This window comes from Botrytis sinoallii (genome assembly GCF_014898435.1).
Source record: "Botrytis sinoallii strain Bc 23 chromosome Unknown BSIN_004, whole genome shotgun sequence".
In the NCBI taxonomy this organism is placed as follows: Eukaryota; Fungi; Ascomycota; class Leotiomycetes; order Helotiales; family Sclerotiniaceae; genus Botrytis; species Botrytis sinoallii.
In genome coordinates, this window is record NW_024066031.1 from 88,668 (window position 1) to 103,817 (window position 15,150).

Consider the following 15,150-nt stretch of genomic DNA (forward strand, 5'->3'; position numbering starts at 1 on the left):
GCTTTGCATCATTAGATCCACGCTTCTAGCCCCCGCTCATCAATTTCCCTCAACCAATTTTCCATTCACCTTCTCCTTTGCCGCCTTCACAACATCCACCCAGCCCCTCGGCAATTTTCTTCCACCTCCTTCATTTTCTTTTCCCAGCCAAGCTTCAGCCTCCTTCCCAAATTCGATCAAGACTTCTTCTCCTCCCCACTCCGAACTCCCCATTATCCCCACTGGAATTTTACCCTCTCCCTTCTTCGGATCCACATACCCAACTGGACAATTAATGCCCGGAATACCCGTGAAATTGGCCAACCATACGTATTCCATATTCCTAAGACTTTTATTTGGATCGAATGCCCCGTGTTGCAAGTCTCCCTCGTGTTCTATTTCCCAGCCTGGAATTGGCGTAGTAGGAGTAACGATGATGAGACCGGGGTATTTCTTGAAAAGGAAAGACAGATGCTGCATGAGCAGGTTGCGAAGTTGTTGGGCGAGGAGATAATCCCGAGCTGGAGTATATGCACCCATTGTGAGAAGTATCTTGTTTGAGGGAGTGGCATCCTTGAGCCAATCTGAGGCCGAGAATGGAAATTTCTTTGCACGTAAGGCCATATTCGTGAGAATAGTCATAGCGTGGGCAAGTTGACCCTCAGGACAGTACGGGATTGTGATTGGGACAACTGTATAACCAAGTGACTTTTCACAGTGATCCACAAATTTGGTACATAAATCATGAACAGATGGTTCGGCTCGGTCGAACCAATCTTTATAAATTCCGATGACTTTTGGACGTGCAGTTCGAAGAGATTTTGGAGGACTAAATAGCGCAGCAACCGGATCAGACGGATTAGGCTTTGCCATAATTCGATATGCCACTTCGAGATCAGCCATAGTTGATGCAAGAGGACCATTGACAGTAACTGTGCTTCCAGTGTTCTCAACTCGTGAATGTGAAGGCTTCAATCCATAAAGACCACAGAATGATGATGGAATGCGAATACTTCCGCCACCATCTGAACCAAGAGCAAAAGGAATTAGCCCAGAAGAAACTGCATAAGCAGGACCCCCGGAAGAACCACCGGGGTAATATTGGTAATTGTGCGGATTCTTTGGAGTGCCCCAATTTGGGTTGTTATTAGTAGTATCGGAACCAAGCTCATGCATATTTAGTTTTCCCATGATAAGAGCACCGGAATTTTGCCATTGTTGAACGATCCAAGTAGATTCCTTCGCAGCAATAAACAATGAATCATTCTTTTTTCTTCCTCCATGACTTCTATATCCTGCAACATCACTGTCATCTTTGATACCAGTGGGAACGCCATCGAGAATACTCAAAGGATTGCCTTGCTGGTATCGCAGAGTTGATGCTTTGGCAGCTTCTAGGATTTCTTCAACATTACTCTCAGTAAAAGCAACGGAATAAGCTCCTGGCGGATTAATATCTCTCCTGATCAGGGGGAGAAGTGATTCCGCGACGGCTAGTGGTGTTAATTTTCCGGTACGATAAAGGGTGTGGTATTCAGCCACCGAACGATATCGTTCAGCCGAGTCTTCTGGGACGACAGGAACGGACTTAATATCGGAATCATCCAATGCTGCATTAGATGGTGAATCAATCGCGAGTGGAATTACTGTAGGCTGTTTGTGCATTGTTTAATCTTCATCAACCGTATCGGATATAACACTTCAACCTACATCCCATCTTTCAAAGTACTCGTCCAAACCCTTGATATCTCTCAACGCATTCATTTTGGCATTGTTCCATAAGGGACCTTGAATGAACCCAATTTTGGAAACACTTTGGGACGTTAGTGGGATACAGCTCTGACTGGCTGGGAAGAATACATACAGCCATCCAACTACCACCAAAAGCCATCCTCGGAATGCAGGATTCTTGTCATCCGTTCTTACAAATGGTATATTAGGGCCTTCTTTTGGAGAAGGGTAACCAACCCATTTGCGGGGCTCTTGATTTGTTTCAACCATTGCAAATAGTTTGTTGTGGTGGAAGGAAAGGTAAATCAAAATGAGGGGAAAGTGGAGGGTGAGGAGGAGCATGGGTACAATGTCACGTGAAAATGTCCAATTCTGGATAGCATTAGATTCCCAAGTGGGTAACCATTGGATTGGGTTGGAATGTATGGTTGAGGTTCTATGTCTGCGGATTGTTATTCAATGTCTTAAAATTACAATATTCATCTTATCTAGTTGATTCAACTATTAAATTTCTATACATATTACATATCTTCATAAGATGATTACTTTACCATAACTGTGGCAATCCAGGTTTGTACATTCTTCAAACTATTTTATTGGTATCTTCTATTTAAACTACCATTCTGAAACTTCTCCTGGCTTAGGCTTCTCGACTCTCACAACCTTATCTGGATTTAATAAACACAAGGGATCGAATGCAAATTTCAGCTACAATGTGTTAGTAAATGTAATACGACTGAATGACAAGATAGTTTGGCACATACCCTTCTCATAGCATCAACTGTGCTCTCGCCCAATTCATGGTTCAGATAATCTCTCTTGATCAATCCAACTCCATGCTCACCAGTCACAGTACCCTCCATTTCCACGGCTCTCTTGACCATTCGATGCATTACTTCTTCTGCGATTTGTCTTTGGGTATCATTGTAAAGGACAATAGCTGTACATGTTAGCGTATTTTGTGAAAAGCTGGAATCCTAAAAATACTCACTGTGAAAGTTACCATCTCCAACGTGTCCCACAATGGAAGCAAACAATCCACTCTTGGCCAAATCCGCTTTCGTCTCTTCAATGATTTCCGGCAATCGACTCATTGGTACAGCAACATCCGAAGTCCAAACATGATCACCATCTTTTTCCCGCATCGCCATGACAGACCATAAAGCTTCTTTTCTTGCACTCCATAGCTCAACTTGTTCCTCTGCATTCTTCGCAAATTCAAAAGTTTTGCTTCCCGTTGCCTTTGCTAACCTCTGAACAATACTGATTTGCTCTTTGACAGCATTAGGCGTCCCTGCAAATTTGAAGAAAAGTGTGGGTGCTTCGAGCCATGCTTTAGTTGTCATACCGGATTTGTTAATGCTCAGCATTTGATTGTCATCCAAGATTTCGATGGCGGCAATCGGTACGCCTTCGGTGACAACCTTCCCAACACAATCCGCTGCTTGTTTTATACTTTCAAAACTGCATACTGCCACGCTGGTAGTATTCGGCTTTGTAGTGACCTTCAATGTGGCCTCAGTAACTAATCCTAGGGTTCCTTCGCTTCCAATAAATATCTTAGTCAAATCATATCCAGCGCTACTTTTTCTAGGTCTCTGTCTTGTTTTGATGATTGTTCCGTCAGCTAAGACAACAGTCAAATTCATGACCCATTCCCTCATGGTGCCGTATCTATATGCATTTGTCCCACTGCATCCAGTTCCTACCATTCCTCCTATCATGGCGCCTGGACCTGGATCTGGAGGGAAGAATAGATTATCCTTCGCCAGCTCTTCGTTGAGGAGCTCCCAGCCAACAGCTGGTTGAACAATCACATCCATATCATCTTTATGTAGTTTTAGAATCTTGTTCATCCTTCCAAAATCTATGCAAATGCCACCTCGTGTAGGAGCATAATGGCCTTCCAAGCTTGTGCCTCCACTGTATGCAGTAACGGGTATTTTTCTTCGATGGCAAATCTTCATAATCTCGCTAACTTGTTCTGTTGATGAAGGAGAAACTACCATAAATGGTACTTCACTAGGCTTTCTCAAATGAGATGACCATTCACTGCCCGAATGGCTCTCCAGATCTGAATCAATGGTAGAAACATTTTCCTTGCCCACTATCTCGACAAAATCCGCCCACGCGGATTCGAGATTTGAGCGGCCTGTATTATGTCGAAGAGCTTTTGTGGTTGAAAGAGGGGTAGTGGAAGACGTAGGTGTACCGGGATTCCTGTAGGAGCCGAAATAATATCCTCCTATAGCCACCGATATGATAACTGTATAGTCGATTCATCAGCAGTGTCCAATATGCTATCAAAACCTAAAAAATATCTGCGCACCGAATGTCAAAGCCGAATTCTTTCCTCCAGCACTTTCATTTCGATTCTTAGAGTACTGTTGCCTTTCCGCACGTTCTTTGATCAACCGCGCCTGGGTGCTTTCGTAAAGTTGCCCTTTGAATGATCGACCTTCTCCTAAGTTTTGCTCTGTGGATGCATATCTTAATTTGCTTGCGGGGGATCGGAGACAAAATTGGGATCGAGATGAGGATGTGCGCAAGCTTGACAGCAGGGCCGATGAAGGGACCCTTCTAGGGAACGACATAAATCAAATATCGATTGAAGTCGAGGGACTTAGCATTGAATTCGCAGATCAGTAGAAACAGGTCTTGTTTTGGGGTTTTGGGTTTGCGCGGTGGTGGTAGTATAAATACTTCTTATCTCGCAAGGCTCGGAAATAATTTATCTATCTGAGGATCCAAAAGCCATCCAAGCTTTAACGGAAGGCTTCGCTTCCCCACACATTTTCAGCACGTAATCCATTGGCATCAATTGCTCAGTCTGTCAGTCCAGTCATGGTGCTTAATTATTTGTTGATTAGATACTGACGGGGAATAGTGCGTTTTGATCATTATCTTGAGAAAGTTTCTGAATTATGATTTGTAATAATAATCTGTATTAAAACGATTGGTTTGATTGAGAATATTAACAGTTGAAGGGAAACGGTACAGTATCAACTATGGAGCAAAGAGTGCATGCCTAGGTCTAGGTCATCAGTCTATCGTCCCTCCACCCGCTGTTCTTCATTTAAGAAGCTGAAACCAAAGAGTTGCATACAATACAGCATGCTTTCATCACCAGTTTGAAACGCCCCGGCCCTCTTCCTATAGGAGAATAAGCAGGTCACCGTAAACTCCACCATTCCCATCCTGCCGTAACACCGCTGTGATCCCAATCAATAAACTACCCCTCACCAATTGTCTAGGCATTCTTCCATCCAGTCAATAACTCAACAATAAAGTGTGGCTTCACACAAGTGCCCAAATAAGCCTCCATTTCACTGTCATTGTCAATGGGTATGGTCACTTCTTGTTCAGATGATCCTCCCATAGATCCGGCGACACGACCCACCAATGTATTTGGGAATTTGCTTGTAGCTACCCGATGTAGTTCTTCCAGAGAGGTACCGCTCAGCATCGCAATCCATAACGGATTAGGGGCGGTTATTTCTGATTCTGGGTGCAATCGAATGTAAACTGGTAGAGATGGAGGAGTTACAGATGGGAATGCTTGTGCAGCTTGATTGACAAATTGTTGGTCTGTATATTGGGGGTCCGCAAATTGGGTTTGCATCCCACGAACCATTAAATTTGGATCATTGGAGGCTGCGTTAAGTAAAGATGGATCGATCTGAGATGGATCAATATGCATATCAGTGTGATTCTGCATATTACCATGGCTGACCATAACAGGCGTATGAGCTTGAGGTTGAGATTGGGCGTGAGCCTGGACTTGTTGATGAACCTGGGCTTGAGCATGAGCCTGAGCCTGAGCTTGTTGGTGAGCTTGGGCTTGGGCTTGAGCATGAGCTTGAGCGTGGGCTTGAGCTTGAGCGTGGGCCTGACGAGCTTGTGTATGCATGTGAGATTCTGGTATTTGCATGTGTGACTGAACTTGGTTCTGCGAGTGGGCATGAGCATGCGCTGCTGTTTGAATGAGAGCTTCCTGTGGGTCTTGTTGAAAATCTGGAGTTTCCTCTTGGCTGTGGTGGAATTGGTCCATAGCTTGATCAGGCTGGAAAGTATTCTCGAACTTTCTCTTCTTCCTAGTTGGATCACGTTTAGTCTGGTCATCCCGAAGACGCTTCATGACATCTCGACATAAAACCTCCATTGCCTTAACTCTCTGCGCGTGCTGAGGATCAGCGTCTCCCCCAGAAAGTAGATTTAGTAATAGCTCTGAGCCATTGATCCAGGATGTCTTGAGCTCCTGCCAGTGTTCTTCTCCAGCTTCAAGCTTACTGGTGAAATGATCAGCTTTCAATATCTGATAGAAAGAATTACGAAGTTCCCTGGACTGTTCTGGATTTACTCCCAACGCATTCTTGGCTTCAGCAATGGTCATACGACGCTCCAATGTTCGCATTCGTTTCGTCACGTCGCCGCAAACAACATCGAGAGCCAGCTTTCTTGCATCCAAATTTTCTTGCGTATTCCAGAAGACTGATTGTAGATGTTCACTCTCTTGTATGAGGCTATCCTTTGCAGCTTCCCAACGCTCGGGTCCAGCGAGTGTCTTCTTTATGATACCTGCTTCTTCACATATGCGTTGAAATCTAGCCCTTATATCACGATACAAAAGATTATCAAGTCTCAAGAAATTTTTGCTTTCATCGATGGTGGTTTCGGAAGGGAATCGGGGAGGTCCTGGAGGATCTGCTGGGAGACCAGCCCAGCCACGAGTTCGACGACGACGCTTGCGAGTATTCCATTTTTCATCGGATTCGGCCGCTAACTTGGATAGACGCTCTTTTCTCTTCTGCATGACTTCAGGGCTAAGTGGCGGGGATTCAGCTCGGGAATCTTCCTTGGACATGGATGAAGCTGGTGGTAACCCTTCCATATGCCCTTCCATCGACCCTTCCATCTGTTGTTCTCCCTCTAGTATTGCTCCATTATTGTAAAATGCCTGTTGTAGTTGACTTTCCACATCCTGATCCGTTTGTTTCTTTGATTTATTACCATTAGGTACTCGTAGAAGCCAGCGATTCTTATTTCTGACGCGCATGAGTTCACGTTCCTTGATATCCCAACCCTCTCGTTCGAGAATGGTAACCATATCGCGCTGTGATGTATTGATGTCCCATAGTTCTTTGATGCGTTGAACGAGTGGCTCGTTCTTGTGTGCAGGATTTTGTTTCGAAGGAAACCCCCATTTTTTGAATTGGGTTTGAAATGCGCGTTTACTTATAAAATGTCAGTGAAGGTCAATCGCGATGATTGTCAAAGCGAGTGGTACGGGTGGGTATATCGATATATGATGCATGATGATATGGATGTCATAATTTACTACTGCTATGATTATAGCTCGTAGCGCAGTGCCATGTGAAGAAGCTTGATAAGATATAAAGATATAAAAAGATATGAACTTACGAGGGATTAAATGACATATTTTCTTTCAAGTATTCCATAATCTCCTCCAATGACTTTTTCTCTTCAATATACATACTATAGCATATATCCTGTTTGTTATCCCAATCGTATACCATTTTGGCTGTTGTTCCCCAGACCGTCACCTATATAAAAATAGATGACAAGGTGACAAGGTTTGATACTCGAGGGGTTTATCTGTGCTTTTTTTTGATTGTGCAGCTGTTGTTGATTGCGTTGATGATGTTTGATGGTTGCCGTTCTTCGGACAAAAAAAGGTGGAAAACTATAAAGATGATGGGTGGGTTTTGTGTGCAAGGCTAGTGTGGAACTATTAGTCATCACCGCTCGTCTACATGATGTAGTCACATGATACCATTTTAGTCATCCATTCACATTTTGGTTTCCCCAACATTTCCAATATTGTACGGTATACTGTATGTATCTGTTCAGGACATATTTAAACAAACCCCCGTTTCTTTATCTACTTAGCTACCTAGTAGGTATTGTCTGCTCATTCAACAACCAAGGCATTCAAATCCAAACTAATCTTTGAGCGCGAAGCGAAAAAGCCTCCACGGCAGTGGCCCAGCGGAGCGTCATTAATCAAATTCATTACTAGAGCTATATTCTAGATATCTCTTTGGACCTGGTGAACATCTTCAAAGAAACCCCCCTCCAACCCTTCCTTAAACCTTCCTTCTTCCTTGACTTCATTTATTTTCCTCTCACCACACCAATCCGCAAAACCAATCACTATGAAGGACTTAACAAATGACCATGGCATGAATCTTCACCTCGTGGTTTCGTCTACACATCAGCATCTCTTCTCTAACTTGTGCCATGGCACAATCAGACCAAGCTTCGGCAACTCATAAGACGCCACCATTACGGGGCTGAGTCTAATATCTTTCCTATGGATCTCTTACATTCTAATCGTTCAAAAGACATCCAATTCATGAAAGTCGGCTGTTACATACGTCATTGGGCATTTTCATGTTAAATGCTGGATTTCACTACCCCACAGTTCTCAGATTACACTCTCTGTATTTTCTTTCCATATGCCATATACAAGCTTCACTAACTCGTCAACACGAAACTTCTGCTACACGTCTACTGTTGCTTTATCTTCATATATTCTATCATGCCTCAAACTCTAGATATTCAACTACAAAATCGTTACCCTTCGGATGAAGTTTATGCTTACATCACGGGGCTGGCATTAAACAATAACAACCGTGTCTTTCTACTGAGAGCCGATGGAAAGACACCATATTACCCTGACTCCCCACCTCACACCGTGCATCCACTTTCAGCAGATTGTGCTATTAAATTGGGGAAACAAGGTAGTACCACTATTGCCACAATCCCTCTTCTTGCTGGAGGAAGGATCTGGTTCTCAATAGGCAAGAAATTGGAGTTTTTCGTCAACCCAGGACCGGCATTGGTTGAGCCATCTGTCACCAATCCTTCTGATCATAATATTAATACAAACTGGGCATTTTGCGAGTTTACGTTCAATCAAACTCAAATCTATGCCAATATAAGGTAGTTCTGCCCATCGCCTAGTACCCTGCAAGATTGCTAATTTGCAATAGTTATGTCGACTTTGTCAGCTTGCCAATTTCTATGAAACTTATACCTGAAAACGGTAGACCACAAGAAATTCATGGTCTGAGAGCAGACGGTCTAGAGACTATCTGTGAAGGCCTAAAAGCACAAAGTCAGATTGACGGCGCAGGGTGGGACAAATTGGTTGTAGAGAGTGGTGGTCGAAAACTTCGAGTATTGAGCCCCAATCATGAACCGGGTTTTGATGGCTATTATGAATCTTACGTCAATGAAGTCTGGGATAAATATACACACACACCATTAGTTATCGACACCCAAGCTGAATGGGGAAAAGTAGAGGGTCGTGTAGGTAACGGGCAATTAACATTTCCTGGCCTGGCGACTTTCTCGAAGCCATCTACTGCAGATATCTTTAGCTGTAGTTCTGGCCCATTTTCCAACAATGCTGGGCCGACAGGACCTCTCACAGCTCGTATTAGTGCGGCTTTCAATAGATCGACACTGTTAAGCAACAATCATCAGCCACACAAGGAAAGAGTATCAGAGTTTTATCGACACAAGGTCTCCAATCACTATGCTCGACTTGTTCATGAAGCAAATCACCATGGCCGGGGATATGCTTTTCCATATGATGATGTTTCATCCGGTATGGAGACTGATCAGTCTGGTTTTGTTAGTGGATGGCCAAAGTCGTTCACTGTTTCTATCGGTTGAGCATGAGTTGACGATGTCTTTTGATACACATCCGTGTGGTTGTCTCAGACGTCGAAGCATTCTGGTCCCTTGTTCTCACCAAGAAAGCCATAGAAAACATCTGCGTATCAGCATGAAGCCAATCCTCCATTTGATTCATCCACAACGCTGTTGGCAAAGTTCGCAGGCTTTGCTTTTGACTTGGCCGAGAATAATGGATTGACTACCAATAGCGAGACCGTAACTCCACATCACGAACAGCGCCAGAGGTCAGCTGTGATGAAAGATAAAGAGAGTTCGCCTTCATAACATCGCAAGCTATAGAATTAAGACTTACGTCTATCATACTCCCGCTTTCTGATTATCTAGTGAATTGCTTTGCTCCTGCAAGTGGAGTGCGGTTGTTTTCCGCGCTCAAAATGCTTCAACCTTCGAAGATGGTCTCACGTCTCGTCTCCGCTTTCCAGACTTCAGGAAATTGTTAAAGTGTGCTATATTTTGCATTGCATTATAGAATTTCGGAAAAGCTAGTGTCTTGTGAGGCTTTATGTAGTGTAGATACCTTTTTGGTCATTGTCGTGGTCGTGCGCTTATATCAGTATCTCATTCTCCGAGGATGCACGAGGTGACAACAAACGTTCATGTATTTATTCCCTGTACACGTTTGAATATATCATTATTTTAGAGATTACGAGATGCAAAGATTCTAATTCGCAATGCTGTTTGTACAAATGCTATCTATTTATTTACTTATTTCAAGCTTCCTCCCAGTCACGACTTGACTCCATTAGCTTTACAACAACTCTCTTCCTCTTTCTTCGTACTTCCTTCTCCAACCAATTTGGACGACATGTTTCTCGAGCTAGGAACATCAATCGATGGGTTCGCCTCAAAGAAATCTGCCGGTTTGATCTTCAACTCATGGATCTCCACCGGCATGACCGGCCAATCCTCCACTCTTGGGTTATGTGTTAATCCAAAACAATTCCAAACAACCACATCATCACCATCCTTTCCTAGAGTCTCTCCCCTCGCAACTGCGTCGCCAACTCCGTCAATTTCCTTGCGACTCTGAAGCGTGTATCTACCACCAGCATACAATTCGCCATCCTTGTATTTCGTAACCCACACGTGATGTTGAGCAAATCTCGCCCGTTGAGCTTGTATACTCTCATCCTGCGCAAGCAACATTTGTGTCGCCGCGGGAATGAATTTGTATCCTACATTCTTTCCACTGATTGGATTTTGCTTTCCTGGGTTGACCATCTTCACAACCATGTTGTTCATTGGCTGAGCATCTAGCCACGATGCCTTTTCTACTTGTTTGGAAACAACTTCATAGAAATTGCCATATGGATTCCTCTTCTTATCAGCCACGGCATGGGATTCCTCAATCATGACTGAATTGGCTGGTCCATCGATAGCAGGATCGATACGCACACAGAAGATATGTTGATGGTTCTGTGCCAAAACACCAGGAGCCACAACATTTCCGTATTCACTCTTTTTCTTACCGGCATCAATCGAGACGACGGATACGATACCCGTAGCACGTGTCTCAACAGTTATTCCACCGGCGAGATCGAATTTGTATGCAAAGATGTATTCGTAGTTGGCGAGGGTGATGATGAATTGAACGACTAGTTCGCGGTGACGGGTGACGACTGCACGGTTAGTACGCCAGTTTGTGTGTTTCCAGCCGATGCCGGCATCTTGTTCGTGGAGACAGATGACGTTGGGGCTTGTGGAAACGGTGCCGTTGCTTTCGGTTTTGGTGCCGTCGAAGTACTGAGATTGTTAGATATTGTGGATTAATTAAGATGATGGATTGAAGGAAATACGAACCTTGATGACACCTAGACAATCGCATCCTAGCTCGAGGTTGTTGGCACAGTTTCCTGCGCCGCCGTCTCCGAAATCGAAGGCTTGCTTGCGGTAGTATGGAGATCGAGCATCTGCGTATGGTACAGTCTTTTCATAGAACCATTAGCACCATATTCCAACACAATCCAAGAAATAATCAAACTCACCATCTCAGAAACACTCAATCGATACAAAACACTTCTACCATCATAATGCACATCATGAATAGTAGCTCCCTCTCTGTGATTAAACCCCACTCTGAATCTCCACTTCTGCCACTCCACCAAACTATCATCTTCTCCAACCGTGAAACTCGCTCCTTCGGGTTGCACCACATTAATAGGTTTCATATCCTTTCTCGTTCCATTCTCCAACAACTCCGGTACATATTCCGCCGGCTTGCAATGTTTCAAGATCTCCTTGTCATGTGTGCCCACTTCAAACCCATCTTCAATACCCCCCGTAGCGAGTTTATCAATTCTGACAATCTCCTTTGTGGAATAATCCATGACTGGAATCAAAGGGAGAGGATATCCGTAGAAATTTGAATCTGGGTTTTTATTCCGAGTGTCTTGGGCAAAACAGAGACCTTGGAAGTATCGAGGATTTTCCTCCGTCATACTTCCTCCATATGGCCACGGCTCGACAACAATTTCGAATCCTTCTGGGATACTCAGCTGCGCAAGTTCTTCTTTAAAAACGGGAGATGCCCAGACAGCTTTGACTAGCTCGTCGAATTCCCCTCTTGGAGAATGTATTAGCTGTGTGATGCAAAAAATGGAAATGAGGAATATGACTTACAAAGTCAACATAGCATGATGCATTTCACTAACCACCTCTCTGTCCACCTCGACGCTCTCCTCGACATCCACAAGACTCTCGTGATATTTGGGTATTTTACTACTTCCAATAACATCATAAGTGACTCTTGCGAGTCTCTTGGGATAAGGAGTTGAAGCATCTAAAGCGCCGGCATGTTCTATTTCTAGAAATTTTTGGAGCTCGGCTTTGAGAGGTTCTTCGAGCGCGATGGTGCGGAAGGATATGAGGGCTGGTTTGTGGGCAGCCAAGATGGTATCACGGGCTATGTTGGATTCGGGAAGGGAGAGTTGAGTGAGGGGGTGAGGTCTTGAGGTTGGAGGGGCCATGGTGCGGGGTTTTTTGTGTGGTTCGTGCTATGGTGGCAATGATATTGAATTCTGGTTGACAAAAATCAATCCAATGAATAGACTGACGAATACAACTTTACTGTGCAACCTGATTAAAGAATATGAAGAAAGATGTGAAGTATAAAGCAGCTGAGAGGGAAAACAAACTAATATAGTTACAAAGCGTGGTACGAAGTCATTGGTAAACTTTCAGACTATCGGTTATGTGCTAACATTGCCATCACTTACCCGACTTGGAAATGATACACATTACATTAAATACAGCTATTCCGATTGCACGCTCACACATGATTGGTAGATACAAATATCCATCCGTTTATCTCGGTTATCTCGGCTGTCATCGAAACACGGGTACGGGTATCTCTCGAATACCCGGTATCGCTAGCTAATACCTATTGCCAATCCCATGACCGATTGTCCCAAATAATAGAATCCACTAGCCCTGCTAGGCTGTTATGCTGTGAGGATTGTACATGGCAGACGTTTCATTCTCGTCTCAACGTCGGCATTCAATCTTATTAAGCTTTTTCGGACTAGTTCAACATGACTGTTCAAAATTACAGTCCTTGTATGGACTTGATAACGGAAAGGATCCGCTTTCTGTTGCTGGAGGTTTGATATGAGATAGAGATAGGCCTGGAGTGTCCTATACCTCCTCGTTTTCTCGTCTACCTTGATTTGCAATGTTTATATTAATTACTTGACAGTTTTTGATTCTGGCATCGTACGAACAACCTCAACAGTATTGATTCTGGGACACATATTGTTAAGTATTCTTTCAACATGAATTTCGAAACCGAGTACAAAAAAGAGGACATGACGAAAGCGTCCCGGCCGTCATTCATTGGAACAGAAGAAGAAAAGGGGGAGGTTCTAGTAGCAGGGCATGTAGAGGAACTACGCAAAGACTTCTCGGTCTGGTCACTTGGCTCATTATGTCTTTGCTTGATGGCAACTTGGGAAGCATTATCCAGCGTTGTAGCAGCAGCGTTGGCAAATGGCGGAGCTCCATGTCTTTTCTATAACTAGTAAGTCATATCAGACACGCGAAAGAGACTAATCTTATTGACATTTGTATAGCTGTATTTCGTTGATCGGGAGTTTGGCGATATCATCATCGCTAGCCGAAATTGCGTCCATCTGGCCGACAGCTGGCGGTAAGTAATAACCAAACAAACAAACTCATTCAAGGATGTTGTCTAACGCTGACACGACATAGGACAATATCATTTCGTCGCTGCTCTGGCCCCAAAAATCCAGATGAAGATTGCATCCTGGTTCACAGGCTGGATCTCCATCGGTGGGCAAATTGTTCTTACAGAATCGGCAGCATTTTCCGCAGGACTGCAATTCCAAGGACTCGTAACACTCAATAATCCAGACAGCTATGTGCCAACAAGATGGCAGGGTATGCTATTCTACTGGATGGTCCTTCTATACTCTGCTGCTGTGAATATATGGGGATCGAAGATACTTCCACACACAAACTTAGCGTCAGGTAGCTTTCTCCAAAACACAGTAAGATAGTCCAACAGAACTGATAGTCTTAGGCATTCTACACTTAGCCGGTCTCGTAGCAATCATGGCAGTACTTGGAGCAATGGCACCCAAGCACGATGCTCATTTTGTTTTTACCGAAGTAACGAATACCAGTGGCTGGGAGAGTGACGGGGTATCATGGCTTGTGGGTCTCTTGAGTGCTGTATATCCATTCCTTGGGTAAGTTGTATCCTAGCCCTCTTATTACGTTATGCTAATTATTCCACAAAGCTATGATGCGGCTTGTCATCTAGCAGAAGAAATGCCACGCCCCGCACGAGATGTTCCAATTTCTATGGTCGGAAGTGTTGCTGTGAATGGAATCTTGGGACTTGGGTATTGCATCATGCTGTTGTATTCCCTTGGCGACTTGAATGAATGTAAGCAATTCTTTTTCTCATGCTTTCCACTTGTGAACGGCATGATGAAGCAAAATTCGACACTCGGAAAGTCCAGTATGAGAATATTGCTGATAATTGTAATTCTAGTACTTGCATCTCCAACCGGCTTCCCGTTCATGCAGCTATATCAAAACGTGACGAATAATACCGCTGGAGCAACTATCATGGTCCTAGTCGTCTGTTTTATTGCCGTAGCCGCCAACGCCGCCGGCTGTACCTCAACCTCAAGAACATATTGGGCGTTTGCTCGTGATTCCGCAACTCCATACTCGAAGTATTTCGCTCACATCAGTCCGACCACCCAAGTACCTGTTCGTGCTATTGTAGCCTTGACTGTAGTAGAAATGTTGCTTGGTCTGATATACCTCGGGAATAGTACTGCCTTCAATGCCATCGTATCGATGTCCGTTCTGGGAATGTATGCTTCCTATCTTGTGCCAATTATCTACATGATAATCTATGGTAGAAAGAATATCAGGAGAAGCCAATATGGACCATTCAGGTTAGGTGACACATTGGGATTGATAGTCAATGTTATTGCTGTTGTTTGGCTTCTCGTGGCGATAGTATTCTGCACATTTCCAAGTGTGCAACCTGTCACCGCACAGAACATGAATTACAGCGTGGTTGTCATGGGTGGATGGTTGTTTTTCGGTGCGATATTCTATTTCTGCTTTGGAAGACGGGAATATAATGGACCTATCGGAATTATTGAAATGTAGAGGTGGTAGAATTTTAGAACCGAGGCTGATAAGCGTAATGATATCGTTTTAACGAATTGAGCT

The 15,150-nt window shown here is 43.9% G+C and overlaps 6 protein-coding genes across 6 annotated transcripts; 2 read left to right on the forward strand and 4 right to left on the reverse strand.

Moving 5' to 3' along the window:
- Window positions 1–39: 39 nt before the first annotated feature.
- On the reverse strand, window positions 40–1,980 carry EAF02_002576 (uncharacterized protein; the record flags this gene model as incomplete). The annotated part of the gene is made up of 3 exons (XM_038898624.1): window positions 40–1,632; window positions 1,690–1,792; window positions 1,844–1,980. 3 exons carry the CDS (start codon window positions 1,978–1,980, stop codon window positions 40–42), a joined length of 1,833 nt encoding a protein of 610 aa, XP_038760912.1.
- Window positions 1,981–2,325: 345 nt separating this feature from the next.
- On the reverse strand, window positions 2,326–4,304 carry EAF02_002577 (uncharacterized protein; the record flags this gene model as incomplete). The annotated part of the gene is made up of 4 exons (XM_038898625.1): window positions 2,326–2,418; window positions 2,475–2,650; window positions 2,702–3,976; window positions 4,040–4,304. The coding sequence occupies 4 exons, from the start codon at window positions 4,302–4,304 to the stop codon at window positions 2,326–2,328; spliced, it is 1,809 nt and encodes a 602-aa protein (XP_038760913.1).
- Window positions 4,305–4,415: 111 nt separating this feature from the next.
- Window positions 4,416–7,366, reverse strand: EAF02_002578 (uncharacterized protein). Its single transcript, XM_038898626.1, has 2 exons — window positions 7,132–7,366; window positions 4,416–6,944 (listed from the first exon to the last, which is right to left on the reverse strand). The coding sequence occupies exons 1-2, from the start codon at window positions 7,245–7,247 to the stop codon at window positions 4,961–4,963; spliced, it is 2,100 nt and encodes a 699-aa protein (XP_038760914.1). The 5' UTR covers window positions 7,248–7,366; the 3' UTR covers window positions 4,416–4,960.
- A 906-nt stretch (window positions 7,367–8,272) lies between these two features.
- EAF02_002579 (uncharacterized protein) lies at window positions 8,273–9,414 on the forward strand (the record flags this gene model as incomplete). The annotated part of the gene is made up of 2 exons (XM_038898627.1): window positions 8,273–8,676; window positions 8,727–9,414. The coding sequence occupies 2 exons, from the start codon at window positions 8,273–8,275 to the stop codon at window positions 9,412–9,414; spliced, it is 1,092 nt and encodes a 363-aa protein (XP_038760915.1).
- A 750-nt stretch (window positions 9,415–10,164) lies between these two features.
- On the reverse strand, window positions 10,165–12,404 carry EAF02_002580 (uncharacterized protein; the record flags this gene model as incomplete). The annotated part of the gene is made up of 4 exons (XM_038898628.1): window positions 10,165–11,181; window positions 11,239–11,364; window positions 11,424–12,000; window positions 12,058–12,404. 4 exons carry the CDS (start codon window positions 12,402–12,404, stop codon window positions 10,165–10,167), a joined length of 2,067 nt encoding a protein of 688 aa, XP_038760916.1.
- Window positions 12,405–13,208: 804 nt separating this feature from the next.
- Window positions 13,209–15,087, forward strand: EAF02_002581 (uncharacterized protein; the record flags this gene model as incomplete). The annotated part of the gene is made up of 6 exons (XM_038898629.1): window positions 13,209–13,453; window positions 13,506–13,582; window positions 13,645–13,923; window positions 13,976–14,144; window positions 14,196–14,344; window positions 14,453–15,087. 6 exons carry the CDS (start codon window positions 13,209–13,211, stop codon window positions 15,085–15,087), a joined length of 1,554 nt encoding a protein of 517 aa, XP_038760917.1.
- Between the last annotated feature and the right edge of the window lie 63 nt (window positions 15,088–15,150).

Bases quoted from the DNA above. Each gene is read 5' to 3' on its own strand.
- EAF02_002578 (XM_038898626.1), bottom strand. From the start codon at position 7,247: ATGGTATACGATTGGGATAACAAACAGGATATATGCTATAGTATGTAT. The intron at 6,945-7,131 runs GTAAGTTCATAT...ACATTTTATAAG, and splicing joins AATATGTCATTTAATCCCTC to TAAACGCGCATTTCAAACCC.